At 44.7% G+C, this 18,250-nt stretch overlaps 1 protein-coding gene across 2 annotated transcripts in view; it reads left to right on the top strand.

The window, feature by feature from the left end:
* LOC106590582 (aristaless-related homeobox protein) overlaps positions 1 to 17,995 on the top strand; it is a 47,479-nt gene extending 29,484 nt beyond the window's left edge. The window contains exons 5-6 of one of the 2 annotated variants that reach the window (XM_045710983.1): positions 16,203 to 16,458; positions 17,123 to 17,995. In XM_045710983.1, coding sequence (XP_045566939.1) covers positions 16,203 to 16,458; positions 17,123 to 17,161 — 295 coding nt within the window. In that variant the 3' untranslated portion in view covers positions 17,162 to 17,995. Of the gene's footprint in view, positions 1 to 16,202; positions 16,728 to 17,122 lie in introns of those variants that run through there. The other variant, XM_014181695.2, reaches the window with a different exon arrangement.
* The last annotated feature ends 255 nt before the right edge of the window (positions 17,996 to 18,250 follow it).

Raw genomic sequence — 18,250 nt, 5'->3', positions numbered from 1 at the left:
CACATCTGTACTGTCCTCTACCTATAATACCACCTCACACCTGTACTGTCCTCTACCTATAATACCACCTCACACCTGTACTGTCCTCTACCTACAACACCACCTCACACCTGTACTGTCCTCTACCTATAATACCAACTCACACCTGTACTGTCCTCTACCTACAACACCACCTCACACCTGTACTGTCCACTACCTATAATACCACCTCACACCTTTACAGTCCTCTACCTATAATACCACCTCACACCTGTACTGTCCTCTACCTACAACACCAACTCACACCTTTACTGTCCTCTACCTATAATACCACCTCACACCTGTACTGTCCTCTATAACACCACCTCACACCTGTATTGTCCTCTACCTATAAAAACACCACAAACCTGTACTGTCCTCTATAACACCACCTCACACCTGTACTGTCCTCTATAACATCACCTCACACCTGTACAGTCCTCTACCTATAATACCAACTCACACCTGTACTGTCCTCTACCTATAACACCACCTCACACCTGTACTGTCCTCTATAACAACACCTCACACCTGTATTGTCCTCTATAACACCACCTCACACCTGTACAGTCCTCTACCTATAATACCAACCTCACACCTGTACTGTCCTCTACCTATAATACCACCTCACACCTGTACTGTCCTCTATAACACCACCTCACACCTGTATTGTCCTCTATAACATCACCTCACACCTGTACTTTCCTCTCCCTATAAAACCACCTCACACCTGTACTGTCCTCTACCTATAATACCATCTCACACCTGTACTGTCCTCTACCTACAACACCACCTCACACCTTTACAGTCCTCTACCTATAATACCAACTCACACCTTTACTGTCCTCTACCTATAATACCACCTCACACCTGTACTGTCCTCTATAACACCACCTCACACCTGTATTGTCCTCTATAACACCACCTCACACCTGTACAGGCCTCTACCTATAATACCACCTCACACCTGTACTGTCCACTACCTATAATACCACCTCACACCTCTACTGTTCACTACCTATAATACCACCTCACATCTGTACTCTCCTCTACCTATAATACCACCTCACACCTGTATTGTCCTCTATAACATCACCTCACACCTGTACAGTCCTCTACCTATAATACCAACTCACAACTGTACTGTCCTCTACCTATAATACCACCTCACACCTGTACTGTTCACTACCTATAATACCACCTCACATCTGTACTGTCCTCTACCTATAATACCAACTCACACCTGTACTGTCCTCTACCTATAATACCACCTCACACCTGTACTGTCCTCTACCTATAATACCACCTCACACCTGTACTGTCCTCTACCTATAATACCACCTCACACCTGTACTGTCCTCTACCTATAATACCACCTCACACCTGTACTGTCCTCTACCTATAATACCACCTCACACCTGTACTGTCCTCTACCTATAATACCACCTCACACCTGTACTGTCCTCTACCTATAATACCACCTCACACCTGTACTGTCCTCTACCTATAATACCACCTCACACCTGTACTGTCCTCTACCTATAATACCACCTCACACCTGTACTGTCCTCTACCTATAATACCACCTCACACCTGTACTGTCCTCTTCCTATAACACCACCTCACACCTGTACTGTCCTCTACCTATAATACCACCTCACACCTGTACTGTCCTCTACCTATAACACCACCTCACATCTGTACTGTCCACTACCTATAATACCACCTCACACCTGTACTGTCCTCTACCATAATACCACCTCACACCTGTACTGTCCTCTACCTATAATACCACCTCACACCTGTACTGTCCTCTACCTATAATACCACCTCACACCTGTACTGTCCTCTACCATAATACCACCTCACACCTGTACTGTCCTCTACTAATACCACCTCACACCTGTACTGTCCTCTATAACACCACCTCACACCTGTACTGTCCTCTACCTATAATACCACCTCACACCTGTACTGTCCTCTACCTATAATACCACCTCACATCTGTACTGTCCTCTACCTATAATACCACCTCACACCTGTACTGTCCTCTACATAACACCACCTCACACCTGTACTGTCCTCTACCTATAATACCACCTCACACCTGTACTGTCCTCTACCTATAATACCACCTCACACCTGTACTGTCCTCTACCTATAATACCACCTCACACCTGTACTGTCCTCTACCTATAACACCACCTCACACCTGTACTGTCCTCTACCTATAATACCACCTCACATCTGTACTGTCCTCTACCTATAATACCACCTCACACCTGTACTGTCCTCTACCTATAATACCACCTCACACCTGTACTGTCCTCTACCTATAATACCACCTCACACCTGTACTGTCCTCTACCTATAACACCACCTCACACCTGTACTGTCCTCTACCTATAACACCACCTCACACCTGTACTGTCCTCTACCTATAATACCACCTCACATCTGTACTGTCCTCTACCTATAACACCACCTCACACCTGTACTGTCCTCTACCTATAATACCACCTCACACCTGTACTGTCCTCTATAACACCACCTCACACCTGTACAGTCCTCTACCTATAATACCACCTCACACCTGTACTGTCCTCTACCTATAATACCACCTCACACCTGTACTGTCCTCTATAACACCACCTCACACCTGTAATGTCCTCTATAACACCACCTCACACCTGTACTGTCCTCTACCTATAATACCACCTCACACCTGTACTGTCCTCTATAACACCACCTCACACCTGTACTGTCCTCTACCTATAATACCACCTCACACCTGTACTGTCCTCTACCTATAATACCACCTCACACCTGTACTGTCCTCTATAACACCACCTCACACCTGTATTGTCCTCTATAACACCACCTCACACCTGTACTGTCCTCTACCTATAATACCACCTCACACCTGTACTGTCCTCTACCTATAATACCACCTCACACCTGTACTGTCCTCTACCTATAATACCACCTCACACCTGTACTGTCCTCTACCTATAATACCACCTCACACCTGTACTGTCCTCTATAACACCACCTCACACCTGTACTGTCCTCTACCTATAACACCACCTCACACCTGTACTGTCCTCTACCTATAATACCACCTCACACCTGTACTGTCCTCTACCTATAATACCACCTCACACCTGTACTGTCCTCTACCTATAACACCACCTCACACCTGTACTGTCCTCTACCTATAATACCACCTCACACCTGTACTGTCCTCTACCTATAACACCACCTCACACCTGTACTGTCCTCTACCTATAATACCACCTCACACCTGTACTGTCCTCTACCATAATACCACCTCACACCTGTACTGTCCTCTCACCATAACACCACCTCACACCTGTACTGTCCTCTACCTATAATACCACCTCACACCTGTACTGTCCTCTACCTATAACACCACCTCACACCTGTACTGTCCTCTACCTATAATACCACCTCACACCTGTACTGTCCTCTACCTATAACACCACCTCACACCTGTACTGTCCTCTACCTATAACACCACCTCACACCTGTACTGTCCTCTACCTATAATACCACCTCACACCTGTACTGTCCTCTACCTATAATACCACCTCACACCTGTACTGTCCTCTACCTATAACACCACCTCACACCTGTACTGTCCTCTACCTATAATACCACCTCACACCTGTACTGTCCTCTACCTATAACACCACCTCACACCTGTACTGTCCTCTACCTATAATACCACCTCACACCTGTACTGTCCTCTACCTATAATACCACCTCACACCTGTACTGTCCTCTACCTATAATACCACCTCACACCTGTACTGTCCTCTACCTATAATACCACCTCACACCTGTACTGTCCTCTACCTATAACACCACCTCACACCTGTACTGTCCTCTACCTATAACACCACCTCACACCTGTACTGTCCTCTACCTATAATACCACCTCACACCTGTACTGTCCTCTACCTATAATACCACCTCACACCTGTACTGTCCTCTATAACACCACCTCACACCTGTAATGTCCTCTATAACACCACCTCACACCTGTACTGTCCTCTACCTATAATACCACCTCACACCTGTACTGTCCTCTACCTATAATACCACCTCACACCTGTACTGTCCTCTACAACACCACCTCACACCTGTACTGTCCTCTACAACACCACCTCACACCTGTACTGTCCTCTACCTATAATACCACCTCACACCTTTACTGTCCTCTACCTATAATACCACCTCACACCTGTACTGTCCTCTACCTATAATACCACCTCACACCTGTACTGTCCTCTACCTATAATACCACCTCACACCTGTACTGTCCTCTACCTATAATACCACCTCACACCTGTACTGTCCTCTACCTATAATACCACCTCACACCTGTACTGTCCTCTACCTATAACACCACCTCACATCTGTACTGTCCACTACCTATAATACCACCTCACACCTGTACTGTCCTCTACCTATAACACCACCTCACACCTTTACTGTCCTCTACCTATAATACCACCTCACACCTGTACTGTCCTCTACCTATAATACCACCTCACACCTGTACTGTCCTCTACCTATAATACCACCTCACACCTGTACTGTCCTCTACCTATAATACCACCTCACACCTGTACTGTCCTCTACCTATAATACCACCTCACACCTGTACTGTCCTCTACCTATAATACCACCTCACACCTGTACTGTCCTCTACCTATAATACCACCTCACACCTGTACTGTCCTCTACCTATAATACCACCTCACACCTGTACTGTCCCCTACCTATAATACCACCTCACACCTGTACTGTCCTCTACCTATAATACCACCTCACACCTGTACTGTCCTCTATAACACCACCTAACACCTGTACTGTCCTCTACCTATAATACCACCTCACACCTGTACTGTCCTCTACCTATAATACCACCTCACACCTGTACTGTCCTCTACCTATAATACCACCTCACACCTGTACTGTCCTCTACCTATAATACCACCTCACACCTGTACTGTCCTCTACCTATAATACCACCTCACACCTGTACTGTCCTCTACCTATAATACCACCTCACACCTGTACTGTCCTCTACCTATAACACCACCTCACACCTGTACTGTCCTCTACCTATAATACCACCTCACACCTGTACTGTCCTCTACCTGTAACACCACCTCACACCTGTACTGTCCTCTACCTATAACACCACCCTCACACCTGTACTGTCCTCTACCTATAATACCACCTCACACCTGTACTGTCCTCTACCTATAATACCACCTCACACCTGTACTGTCCTCTACCTATAATACCACCTCACACCTGTACTGTCCTCTACCTATAACACCACCTCACACCTGTACTGTCCTCTACCTATAATACCACCTCACACCTGTACTGTCCTCTACCTATAATACCACCTCACACCTGTACTGTCTTCTACCTATAATACCACCTCACACCTGTACTGTCCTCTACCTATAATACCACCTCACACCTGTACTGTCCTCTACCTATAACACCACCTCACACCTGTACTGTCCTCTACCTATAATACCACCTCACACCTGTACTGTCCTCTACCTATAATACCACCTCACACCTGTATTGTCCTCTATAACACCACCTAACACCTTTACAGTCCTCTACCTATAATACCACCTCACACCTGTACTGTCCTCTACCTATAATACCACCTCACACCTGTACTGTCCTCTACCTATAATACCACCTCACACCTGTACTGTCCTCTACCTATAATACCACCTCACACCTGTACTGTCCTCTACCTATAACACCACCTCACACCTGTACTGTCCACTACCTATAATACCACCTCACACCTGTACTGTCCTCTACCTATAATACCACCTCACACCTGTATTGTCCTCTATAACACCACCTCACCCCTGTAATGTCCTCTATAACACCACCTCACACCTGTACTGTCCTCTACCTATAATACCACCTCACATCTGTACTGTCCTCTACCTATAATACCACCTCACACCTGTACTGTCCTCTACCTATAATACCACCTCACACCTGTATTGTCCTCTATAACACCACCTAACACCTGTACAGTCCTCTACCTATAATACCACCTCACACCTGTACTGTCCTCTACCTATAATACCACCTCACACCTGTACTGTCCTCTATAACACCACCTCACACCTGTAATGTCCTCTATAACACCACCTCACACCTGTACTGTCCTCTACCTATAATACCACCTCAAACCTGTACTGTCCTCTACCTAAACACCACCTCACACCTGTACTGTCCTCTACCTATAATACCACCTCACACCTGTACTGTCCTCTACAACACCACCTCACACCTGTACTGTCCTCTCTATAACACCACCTCACACCTGTACTGTCCTCTATAACACCACCTCACACCTGTACTGTCCTCTACCTATAATACCACCTCAAACCTGTACTGTCCTCTACCTATAACACCACCTCACACCTGTACTGTCCTCTACCTATAATACCACCTCACACCTGTACTGTCCTCTACCTATAATACCACCTCACACCTGTACTGTCCTCTACCTATAATACCACCTCACACCTGTACTGTCCTCTACCTATAATACCACCTCACACCTGTACTGTCCTCTACCTATAATACCACCTCACACCTGTACTGTCCTCTACCTATAATACCACCTCACACCTGTACTGTCCTCTACCTATAATACCACCTCACACCTGTACTGTCCACTACCTATAATACCACCTCACACCTGTACTGTCCTCTACCTATAATACCACCTCACACCTGTACTGTCCTCTACCTATAATACCACCTCACACCTGTACTGTCCTCTACCTATAATACCACCTCACACCTGTACTGTCCTCTACCTATAATACCACCTCACACCTGTACTGTCCTCTACCTATAATACCACCTCACACCTGTACTGTCCTCTACCTATAATACCACCTCACACCTGTACTGTCCTCTACCTATAATACCACCTCACACCTGTACTGTCCTCTACCTATAATACCACCTCACACCTGTACTGTCCTCTACCTATAATACCACCTCACACCTGTACTGTCCTCTACCTATAATACCAACTCACACCTGTACTGTCCTCTACCTATAATACCACCTCACACCTGTACTGTCCACTACCTATAATACCACCTCACACCTGTACTGTCCTCTACCTATAATACCACCTCACACCTGTACTGTCCTCTATAACACCACCTCACACCTGTACTGTCCTCTACCTATAATATCACCTAAATCCTGTACTGTCCTCTATAACACCACCTCACACCTGTACTGTCCTCTACCTATAATACCACCTCACACCTGTACTGTCCTCTACAACACCACCTCACACCTGTACTGTCCTCTACCTATAATACCACCTCACACCTGTACTGTCCTCTACCTATAATACCACCTCACACCTGTACTGTCCTCTACCTATAATACCACCTCACACCTGTACTGTCCTCTACCTATAATACCACCTCACACCTGTACTGTCCTCTATCTATAACACCACCTCACATCTGTACTGTCCACTACCTATAATACCACCTCACACCTGTACTGTCCTCTACCTATAATACCACCTCACACCTGTACTGTCCTCTACCTATAATACCACCTCACACCTGTACTGTCCTCTACCTATAATACCACCTCACACCTGTACTGTCCTCTACCTATAATACCACCTCACACCTGTACTGTCCTCTACCTATAATACCACCTCACACCTGTACTGTCCTCTACCTATAATACCACCTCACACCTGTACTGTCTTCTACCTATAATACCACCTCACAACTGTACTGTCCTCTACCTATAATACCACCTCACACCTGCACTGTCCTCTACCTATAATACCACCTCACACCTGTATTGTCCTCTATAACATCACCTCACACCTGTACAGTCCTCTACCTATAATACCACCTCACACCTGTACTGTCCTCTACCTATAATACCACCTCACAACTGTACTGTCCTCTACCTATAATACCACCTCACACCTGTATTGTCCTCTATAACATCACCTCACACCTGTACTGTCCTCTACCTATAATACCACCTCACACCTGTACTGTCCTCTACCTATAATACCACCTCACACCTGTACTGTCCTCTACCTATAATACCACCTCACACCTGTACTGTCCTCTACCTATAATACCACCTCACACCTGTACTGTCCTCTACCTATAATACCACCTCACACCTGTACTGTCCACTACCTATAATACCACCTCACACCTGTACTGTCCTCTACCTATAATACCACCTCACACCTGTACTGTCCTCTACCTATAATACCACCTCACACCTGTACTGTCCTCTACCTATAATACCACCTCACACCTGTACTGTCCTCTACCTATAATACCACCTCACACCTGTACTGTCCTCTACCTATAATACCACCTCACACCTGTACAGTCCTCTACCTATAATACCACCTCACACCTGTACTGTCCACTACCTATAATACCACCTCTCACCTGTACTGTCCTCTACCTATAATACCACCTCACACCTGTACTGTCCTCTATAACACCACCTCACACCTGTACTGTCCTCTACCTATAATATCACCTAAATCCTGTACTGTCCTCTATAACACCACCTCACACCTGTACTGTCCTCTACCTATAATACCACCTCACACCTGTACTGTCCACTACCTATAATACCACCTCACATCTGTACTGTCCTCTACCTATAATACCACCTCACACCTGTACTGTCCTCTACCTATAATACCACCTCACAACTGTACTGTCATCTACCTATAATACCACCTCACACCTGTACTGTCCTCTACCTATAATACCACCTCACACCTGTACAGTCCTCTACCTATAATACCACCTCACACCTGTACTGTCCTCTACCTATAATACCACCTCACACCTGTACTGTCCTCTACCTATAATACCACCTCACACCTGTACTGTCCTCTACCTATAATACCACCTCACACCTGTACTGTCCTCTACCTATAATACCACCTCACAACTGTACTGTCCTCTACCTATAATACCACCTCACACCTGTACTGTCCTCTACCTATAATACCACCTCACACCTGTACTGTCCACTACCTATAATACCACCTCACATCTGTACTGTCCTCTACCTGTAATACCACCTCACACCTGTACTGTCCTCTACCTATAATACCACCTCACACCTGTACTGTTCTCTACCTATAATACCACCTCACACCTGTACTGTCCTCTACCTATAATACCACCTCACACCTGTACTGTCCTCTACCTATAATACCACCTCACACCTGTACTGTCCTCTACCTATAATACCACCTCACACCTGTACTGTCCTCTACCTATAATACCACCTCACACCTGTACTGTCCTCTACCTATAATACCACCTCACACCTGTACTGTCCTCTACCTATAATACCACCTCACACCTGTACTGTCCTCTACCTATAATACCACCTCACACCTGTACTGTCCTCTACCTATAATACCACCTCACACCTGTACAGTCCTCTACCTATAATACCACCTCACACCTGTACTGTCCTCTACCTATAATACCACCTCACACCTGTACTGTCCTCTACCTATAATACCACCTCACACCTGTACTGTCCTCTATAATACCACCTCACACCTGTACTGTCCTCTACCTATAATATCACCTAAATCCTGTACTGTCCTCTATAACACCACCTCACACCTGTACTGTCCTCTACCTATAATACCACCTCACACCTGTACTGTCCTCTACAACACCACCTCACACCTGTACTGTCCTCTACCTATAATACCACCTCACACCTGTACAGTCCTCTACCTATAATACCACCTCACAACTGTACTGTCATCTACCTATAATACCACCTCACACCTGTACTGTCCACTACCTATAATACCACCTCACACCTGTACTGTCCTCTACCTATAATACCACCTCACACCTGTACTGTCCACTACCTATAATACCACCTCACACCTGTACTGTCCTCTACCTATAATACCACCTCACACCTGTACTGTCCTCTACCTATAATACCACCTCACACCTGTACTGTCCTCTACCTATAACACCACCTCACACCTGTACTGTCCTCTACCTATAATACCACCTCACATCCGTACTGTCCTCTACCTATAATACCACCTCACACCTGTATTGTCCTCTATAACATCACCTCACACCTGTACAGTCCTCTACCTATAATACCACCTCACACCTGTACTGTCCTCTACCTATAATACCACCTCACAACTGTACTGTCCTCTACCTATAATACCACCTCACACCTGTATTGTCCTCTATAACATCACCTCACACCTGTACTGTCCTCTACCTATAATACCACCTCACACCTGTACTGTCCTCTACCTATAATACCACCTCACACCTGTACTGTCTTCTACCTATAATACCACCTCACAACTGTACTGTCCTCTACCTATAATACCACCTCACACCTGTACTGTCCTCTACCTATAATACCACCTCACACCTGTACTGTCCTCTACCTATAATACCACCTCACACCTGTACTGTCCTCTACCTATAATACCACCTCACACCTGTACTGTCCTCTACCTATAATACCACCTCACACCTGTACTGTCCACTACCTATAATACCACCTCACATCTGTACTGTCCTCTACCTATAATACCACCTCACACCTGTACTGTCCTCTACCTATAATACCACCTCACACCTGTACTGTTCTCTACCTATAATACCACCTCACACCTGTACTGTCCTCTACCTATAATACCACCTCACACCTGTACTGTCCTCCTATAACACCACCTCACACCTGTACTGTCCTCTACCTATAATACCACCTCACACCTGTACTGTCCTCTACCTATAATACCACCTCACACCTGTACTGTCCTCTACCTATAATACCACCTCACACCTGTACTGTCCTCTACCTATAATACCACCTCACACCTGTACTGTCCTCTACCTATAATACCACCTCACACCTGTACTGTCCTCTACCTATAACACCACCTCACACCTGTACTGTCCTCTACCTATAATACCACCTCACACCTGTACTGTCCTCTACCTATAATACCACCTCACACCTGTACTGTCCTCTACCTATAATACCACCTCACACCTGTACTGTCCTCTACCTATAATACCACCTCACACCTGTACTGTCCTCTACCTATAATACCACCTCACACCTGTACTGTCCTCTACCTATAATACCACCTCACACCTGTACTGTCCTCTACCTATAATACCACCTCACACCTGTACTGTCCTCTACCTATAATACCACCTCACACCTGTACTGTTCTCTACCTATAATACCACCTCACACCTGTACTGTCCTCTACCTATAATACCACCTCACACCTGTACTGTCCTCTACCTATAATACCACCTCACACCTGTACTGTCCTCTACCTATAACACCACCTCACACCTGTACTGTCCTCTACCTATAATACCACCTCACACCTGTACTGTCCTCTACCTATAATACCACCTCACACCTGTACTGTCCTCTACCTATAATACCACCTCACACCTGTACTGTCCTCTGCCTATAACACCACCTCACACCTGTACTGTCCTCTACCTATAATACCACCTCACACCTGTACTGTCCTCTACCTATAATACCACCTCACACCTGTACTGTCCTCTACCTATAATACCACCTCACACCTGTACTGTCCTCTACCTATAATACCACCTCACACCTGTACTGTCCTCTACCTATAATACCACCTCACACCTGTACAGTCCTCTACCTATAATACCACCTCACACCTGTACTGTCCACTACCTATAATACCACCTCTCACCTGTACTGTCCTCTACCTATAATACCACCTCACACCTGTACTGTCCTCTATAACACCACCTCACACCTGTACTGTCCTCTACCTATAATACCACCTCACATCTGTACTGTCCTCTACCTATAATCCCACCTCACATCTGTACTGTCCTCTATAACACCACCTCACACCTGTGTTGTCCTCTATAACACCACCTCACACCTGTACTGTCCTCTACCTATAATACCACCTCACACCTGTACTGTCCTCTACCTATAATATCACCCACACCTGTACTGTCCTCTACCTATAATACCACCTCACACCTGTACAGTCCTCTACCTATTATACCACCTCACAACTGTACTGTCCACTAGCTATAATACCACCTCACACCTGTACTGTCCTCTACCTATTATACCACCTCACAACTGTACTGTCCTCTATAACACCACCTCACACCTCTACTGTCTTCTACCTATAACATCACCTCACACCTGTACTGTCCTCTATAACATCACTTCACACTAGTGACCGTCAGCATCCATAATCATCCTTACTATTCCACTTTGAGGAAAATAACATTGAGCCACTGACGTGGCCACCCGCTGCTCACAAGGACTGTCTACCTGTGTAAGAACACTTTTCATCGACTACAGCTCAGCCTTCAACACCAGAGTGCCATCCAAGCTCATCACTAAGCTCAGGGCCCTGGGTCTTATCCCCGCCCTGTGCACCTTGGTCCTTGACTTCCTGATGTTCCAATCCCAGATGGTGAAGTTAGGCAACAACACGTCCGCCATTGCTGATCCTCAACACAGGTGCCCAACAAGGGTCCGTGCTCACCCCCACACGTCACCAACTCAATCATTAAGTTTGCTGTTGACAGAACAGTGGTAGGCCTGATTACCAACAACGACGAGACAGCCTTCACGGAGGATGTGAAAGCGCTGGCGGAGTGGTGCCAGGAAAATAACATCTCAGTGTCAACAATATAAATGAGCTGATCGTGGACTACAGGAGACAGCAGAGGGAGCATCGACGTGGATGGGGCTGACAGTCGCAACTCAACAATTATATATGTGGTATTTGACACGCGCACTGTCCAAATTGCGGGCCCTTCTGACTGTAGGCAATGCGACTTAAAACAATCTAAAGTTTATCCTCTGTCACCAAATCATTCTGATGTAGTAGTCTATTTTTATTGACTTTATTTATTTCTCTATGGACAAGAGCGTCATCATTATCATTAGCATCATCATTAGCATTATCATTAGCATCATCATTATCATCAACATCATCATTAGCATTAGTGGCGCTAACGGCTACATAAAGACATATAGCTCAAATAGGTTGTTTCCTCTTCAGAAAGTTTGTTCATTTTTGGTCAATTGCACATCACTGTTTGAATAAATTATGATAGGAATAAATGTGAAGAAAAAAGTGAAACGAATGTCACCAGGTAAAAAATGTCATTGGTAACCTTGCAACCAATTAAAAATGCAAATCCAAGTCAAACAGTCGCAAGAAAAAAAAAGTACCCTGACCTGAACCTTAGTCAGTGTTACTAGCCTCCACCCAGTACCCTGTCCTGAACCTTAGTCACTGTTACTAGCCTCCACCCAGTACCCTGACCTGAACCTTATTCACTGTTACTAGCCTCCACCCAGTACCCTGCACTGAACCTTAGTCACTGTTACTAGCCTCCACCCAGTACCCTGTCCTGAACCTTAGTCACTGTTACTAGCCTCCACCCAGTACCCTGCCCTGAACCTTATTCACTGTTACTAGCCTCCACCCAGTACCCTGTCCTGAACCTTAGTCACTGTTACTAGCCTCCACCCAGTACCCTGCCCTGAACCTTAGTCACTGTTACTAGCCTCCACCCAGTACCCTGTCCTGAACCTTAGTCACTGTTACTAGCCTCCACCCAGTACCCTGACCTGAACCTTAGTCACTGTTACTAGCCTCCACCCAGTACCCTGTCCTGAACCTTAGTCACTGTTACTAGCCTCCACCCAGTACCCTGACCTGAACCTTAGTCACTGTTACTAGCCAGCTACTCTACCCTGCACCTTAGAGACTGCTGCCCTGTGTACATAGAGTCATTGAACACTGGTCACTTTAATAATGTTCTACATACTGTTTTACCCACTTCATATGTACCGTGCCTTCAAGAAAGTATTCATACTCCTTGATATTTTGTTGTTATAGCTTGAATTCAAAATTGATTAAAACAATTAAATTCTCACCCATCTACACCCAATACCCCATAATGACAAAGTGAAAACATGTTTTTAAAAATGTTTGCAAATGTATGGAAGCTTAAATACAGAAAAATCTCATTTACATAAATATTCACACCCGATACTTGGTAGAAGCATCTTTGGCAGTGATTGCAGCTGTGAGTCTTTCTGGGTAAATCTCTAAAAGCTTTCCCCACCCGGATTGTGCAACATTTGCCCCTTATTCTTTTCAAAATTCTTACAATTCTGTCAAATTGGTTGATGATCATTGCTAGACAACCATTTTCAGGTCTTGCCATAGATTTACAAGTAGATTTGAGTCAAAACTGTAACTCGGCCACTCAGGAACATTCACTGCCTTTTTGGTAAGCAACTCCAGTGTAGATTTGGCTTAGTGTTTTAGGTTATTGCCCTGCTGAAAGGTGAATTTATCTCACAGTGTATGGTGGAAAGAAGACTAAACCAGGTTTTCCTCTAGGTTTTTGCCTGTGCTTAGCTCCATTCTGTTTCTTTTTATCCTGAAAAAGTCTTTAACGATTACAAGCAAACCCGTAACATGATGCAGTCACCACTATGCTTGAAGTGGTACTCAGTAATGTGTTGCATTGGATTTGCCCCAAACATAATACTTTGTATTCAGGACGAAAAGTGAATTGCTTTGCCACATTTTTTGCAGTATTACTTTCGTGCCTTGTTGCAAACAGGATGCATGTTTTGAAATATTTTTATCTGTACAGGCTTCCTTCTTTTCACTCTGTCAGTTAGGTTAGTATTGTGGAGTAACTACACAGTTTTCTCCTATCACAGCCATTAAACTCTGTAAATGTTTTAAATTCACCATTGGCCTCATGGTGAAATCCCTAAGTGGTTTCCTTCCTCTCCGGCAACTGAGTTAGGAAGGATGCCTGTATTGATACACCATCCATTTATTTAGAATTTAAGGCCCACTTAACCAGCATGGTTATCACAGCCTTCTGCAGCGATACGTCATCCCATCTGGTTTGCACTTAGTGGGACTATCATTTGTTTTTCAACAGGACAATGACCCAAAACACCTCCAGGCTGTGTAAGGACTATTTGACCAAGGAGAGTGATGGAGTGCTGCATCAGATGACCTGGCCTCCACAATCACCCGACCTCAACTCAATTGAGATGGTTTGGGATGAGTTGGACCGCAGAGTGAAGGAAAAGCAGCCAACAAGTGCTCAGCATATGTGGGAACTCCTTCAAGACCGTTGGAAAAGCATTCCAGGTGAAGCTGGTTGAAAGAATGTCAAGAGTGTGCAAAGCTGTCATCAAGGCAAAGGGTGGCTACTTTGAAGAATCTCAAATATAAAATATATTTTGATTTGTTTCACAATTTTTCGGTTACTACATGATTCCGTATGTGTTATTTCATAGTTTTGATGTCTTCACTATTATTCTACAATGTAGAAAATAGTAAAAATAAAGAAAATCCATTGAATGAGTAGGTGTGTCCAGACTTTTGACTGGTACTGTATATATACAGTATATATTCCGGACTCTGATATAGCTCGTTCTGATATTTCTTAATTTTGTAAATGTTTTACTTTTTTCATTATGTGTGTATTGTTTTGTATTGCTAGGTATTACTACACTGTTGGAGCTAGAAACACGAGCATTTCCCTGCACCTGTGATAACATCTGCAAATCTGTGTACAAGACCAATAAACTTTGATTTGATTTGACAGAGCAGGCTCCTCCGACGTCTACCTTTGTTGGTTTCAGTAAGATGGAAGTGTGCTAGTTTACAGCCCTTAACGTTGCTCATGAGACTGTGTGTGTGTGTGTGTGTACATGGCATCAGAAACATTATCACTCTGCCTTGTCAGTGTTGACAGTAATTAGCTGAGTGTGATGTTGATACACAAGCTGGTACCTGAAGTGCCAAAACAGACACACACTCCAAACACGAGAATCTCAATAGTTTAAGGCGCTTCCTCGCCTTATCGCCTTTTTTTTGTTTATTTGCACTGGTGTGAAAATGCTGGTGATCACAATCTGGTCTAACAGTCTCTCCTCTCTCATCCCCCTCACTCTCTCTCTCTTGCTCTCTCTCTCAGGCTCTTCTCCAGTATGGGCCCTCTGACCAGTGCTTCCACTGCTGCCGCACTCCTCCGCCAGCCTGGCCTGTCCATCAAGACTCCCTCCATCCCTCCCCCGGTCCTCTCTGACCCTTCCTCCTCCCCATCGCCCTCCTCCTCGGCTGCAGCAGACCGCAGGGCCTCCAGTATTGCAGCTCTAAGGATGAAGGCTAAAGAGCACTCTGCTCAGATCACCCAGATCCACATCCTGCCCAGCGGAGCTCCAGGGAAGGAGGTGTGCTGAACAGCTGTTATCCCAACCCTTTCTCTTTCTCCTGGACTTTTGTCCCTCACCTGTCCCCCTCTTACCTCTCATACCTCTGGAGTGGTGGGTGGATCCAAACCTAACCTCTGACACCATGAACTCTGATCTTCTGACTGTCCCTCCCCCTCCCCCACCCCTCCCCTACCCCACACCTCTTAGCCCCAAACAAAAAGCACAACCAAATTCAAAGAGCACTGGCAAACCGGAGCGCTGTTTATGTATGTGTATGTGTGTGTGTGTGTGTGTGTGTTTTTTGTTTGTGTGTGTGTGCGTGTGTGTGTGTGTGTGTGTGTGTGTGTGTGTGTGTGTGTGTGTGTGTGTGTGTGTGTGTGTGTGTGTGTGTGTGTGTGTGTGTGTGTGTGTGTGTGTGTGTGTGTGTGTGTGTGTGAGTGTGAGAGAGCATCATTATCATCACCTCTCCAGGTCTCCTGATTGAACTTAATCCTTAGCTATAGATCCATTTCATCAAGAATCCCTCTGACACACACACACACACACACACACACACACACACACACACACACACACACACACACACACACACACACACACACACCAACGAACTTCCATATTGTTTTAACCCCTTCTCTAGCTCATGCTTCCTGTTTCACTAAGTCCACTTTTTTTGTGACAGATTAAAAACTACGAACTCAGGGGGGGGTCAACTCCATGACACCTGCTGCTTGGACACACACACACACACACTTTCTCGAGTCCAGAGAGAGAGCAAGAACCAGAACTAAAACCAGTTGATTCAGTGGACCACGTGAACCCAGTGCCAAAGCAGAGTCTGAGGTCTCCATCCAAGCCAAAGCAACCTGTCCACAGACCTTCCTGTCCTACCCTGCAACCCAACCTGAACCTACTGGCTCAATCTAACCTGCATCACGTTTCTTCTCCTGTCTTCATTTTCACTTCCTCACTAAGCAGCACATGATTGATCCTTTTGGAGTAAACAAAATATCATTTTCAGGCTTTCAGCAAATTGAGTTTTAATTTAAGGACAAATTACATACATTTTTGATTCTGTCCGGTGACTCTTATGGCTGAAGTGAGAAAGTAAACTGGTGTAAATATTATTGTAAAAAATTAGGGGGAAAACTAACAAAAAAATTATAATTTTCAAAAAACATAGCCTTGCATATTTGAAAAGAGACCATGCGTGAGAAGTTGCACTCGGTGTTACGTTGTATGGATTGAGATGTGGCCCTGAGACTTCCCCCATGGTTATGAGCTATCATAGGTTTTTACATTACAATTCATGTCGAAACTGTTCCCCAACAGATTGAGTGCAGGGTGTCATGTAAAAATGTTCCCCACAGGGCAGGATTTTTTATTATTGTTAAAGTGATTGTACATTTCCTGGTTTAAAAATAAATAGAAAAAAAACATAATTTAATAAATGAGTGGTGAAATTAAATATTGCTTAGATTATTATTTCAATCCATTATAGAACTGACAGAAGCCAGGAATTTTAAACATGTGAAATAGAATTATAGAACTATTAATAAAATTGTTATAATGAAACTGATGTTTTAAGTCTTGCTTAAAAAAATTGCTTAGAAATTATATAGATAGACCTAGGCTTATGACTGCTTCAAATCAAAATAATTGTATGATTCCATTCTGTTTGCCTATGAATTGTACAGTTATACCATAAAGAGTGATTCTAATGCAGTTTTAATGACAATGTAACGTGGAATTGCAATTTTTATAACATTTCATTTTTAGATTCTGACCCACTAGCATTTCCTATCGAATT

The sequence above is a fragment of the Salmo salar genome, chromosome ssa29 (assembly GCF_905237065.1).
Source record: "Salmo salar chromosome ssa29, Ssal_v3.1, whole genome shotgun sequence".
NCBI classification, from domain to species: Eukaryota; Metazoa; Chordata; class Actinopteri; order Salmoniformes; family Salmonidae; genus Salmo; species Salmo salar.
This window is presented reverse-complemented; position numbering and strand designations above follow the sequence as displayed.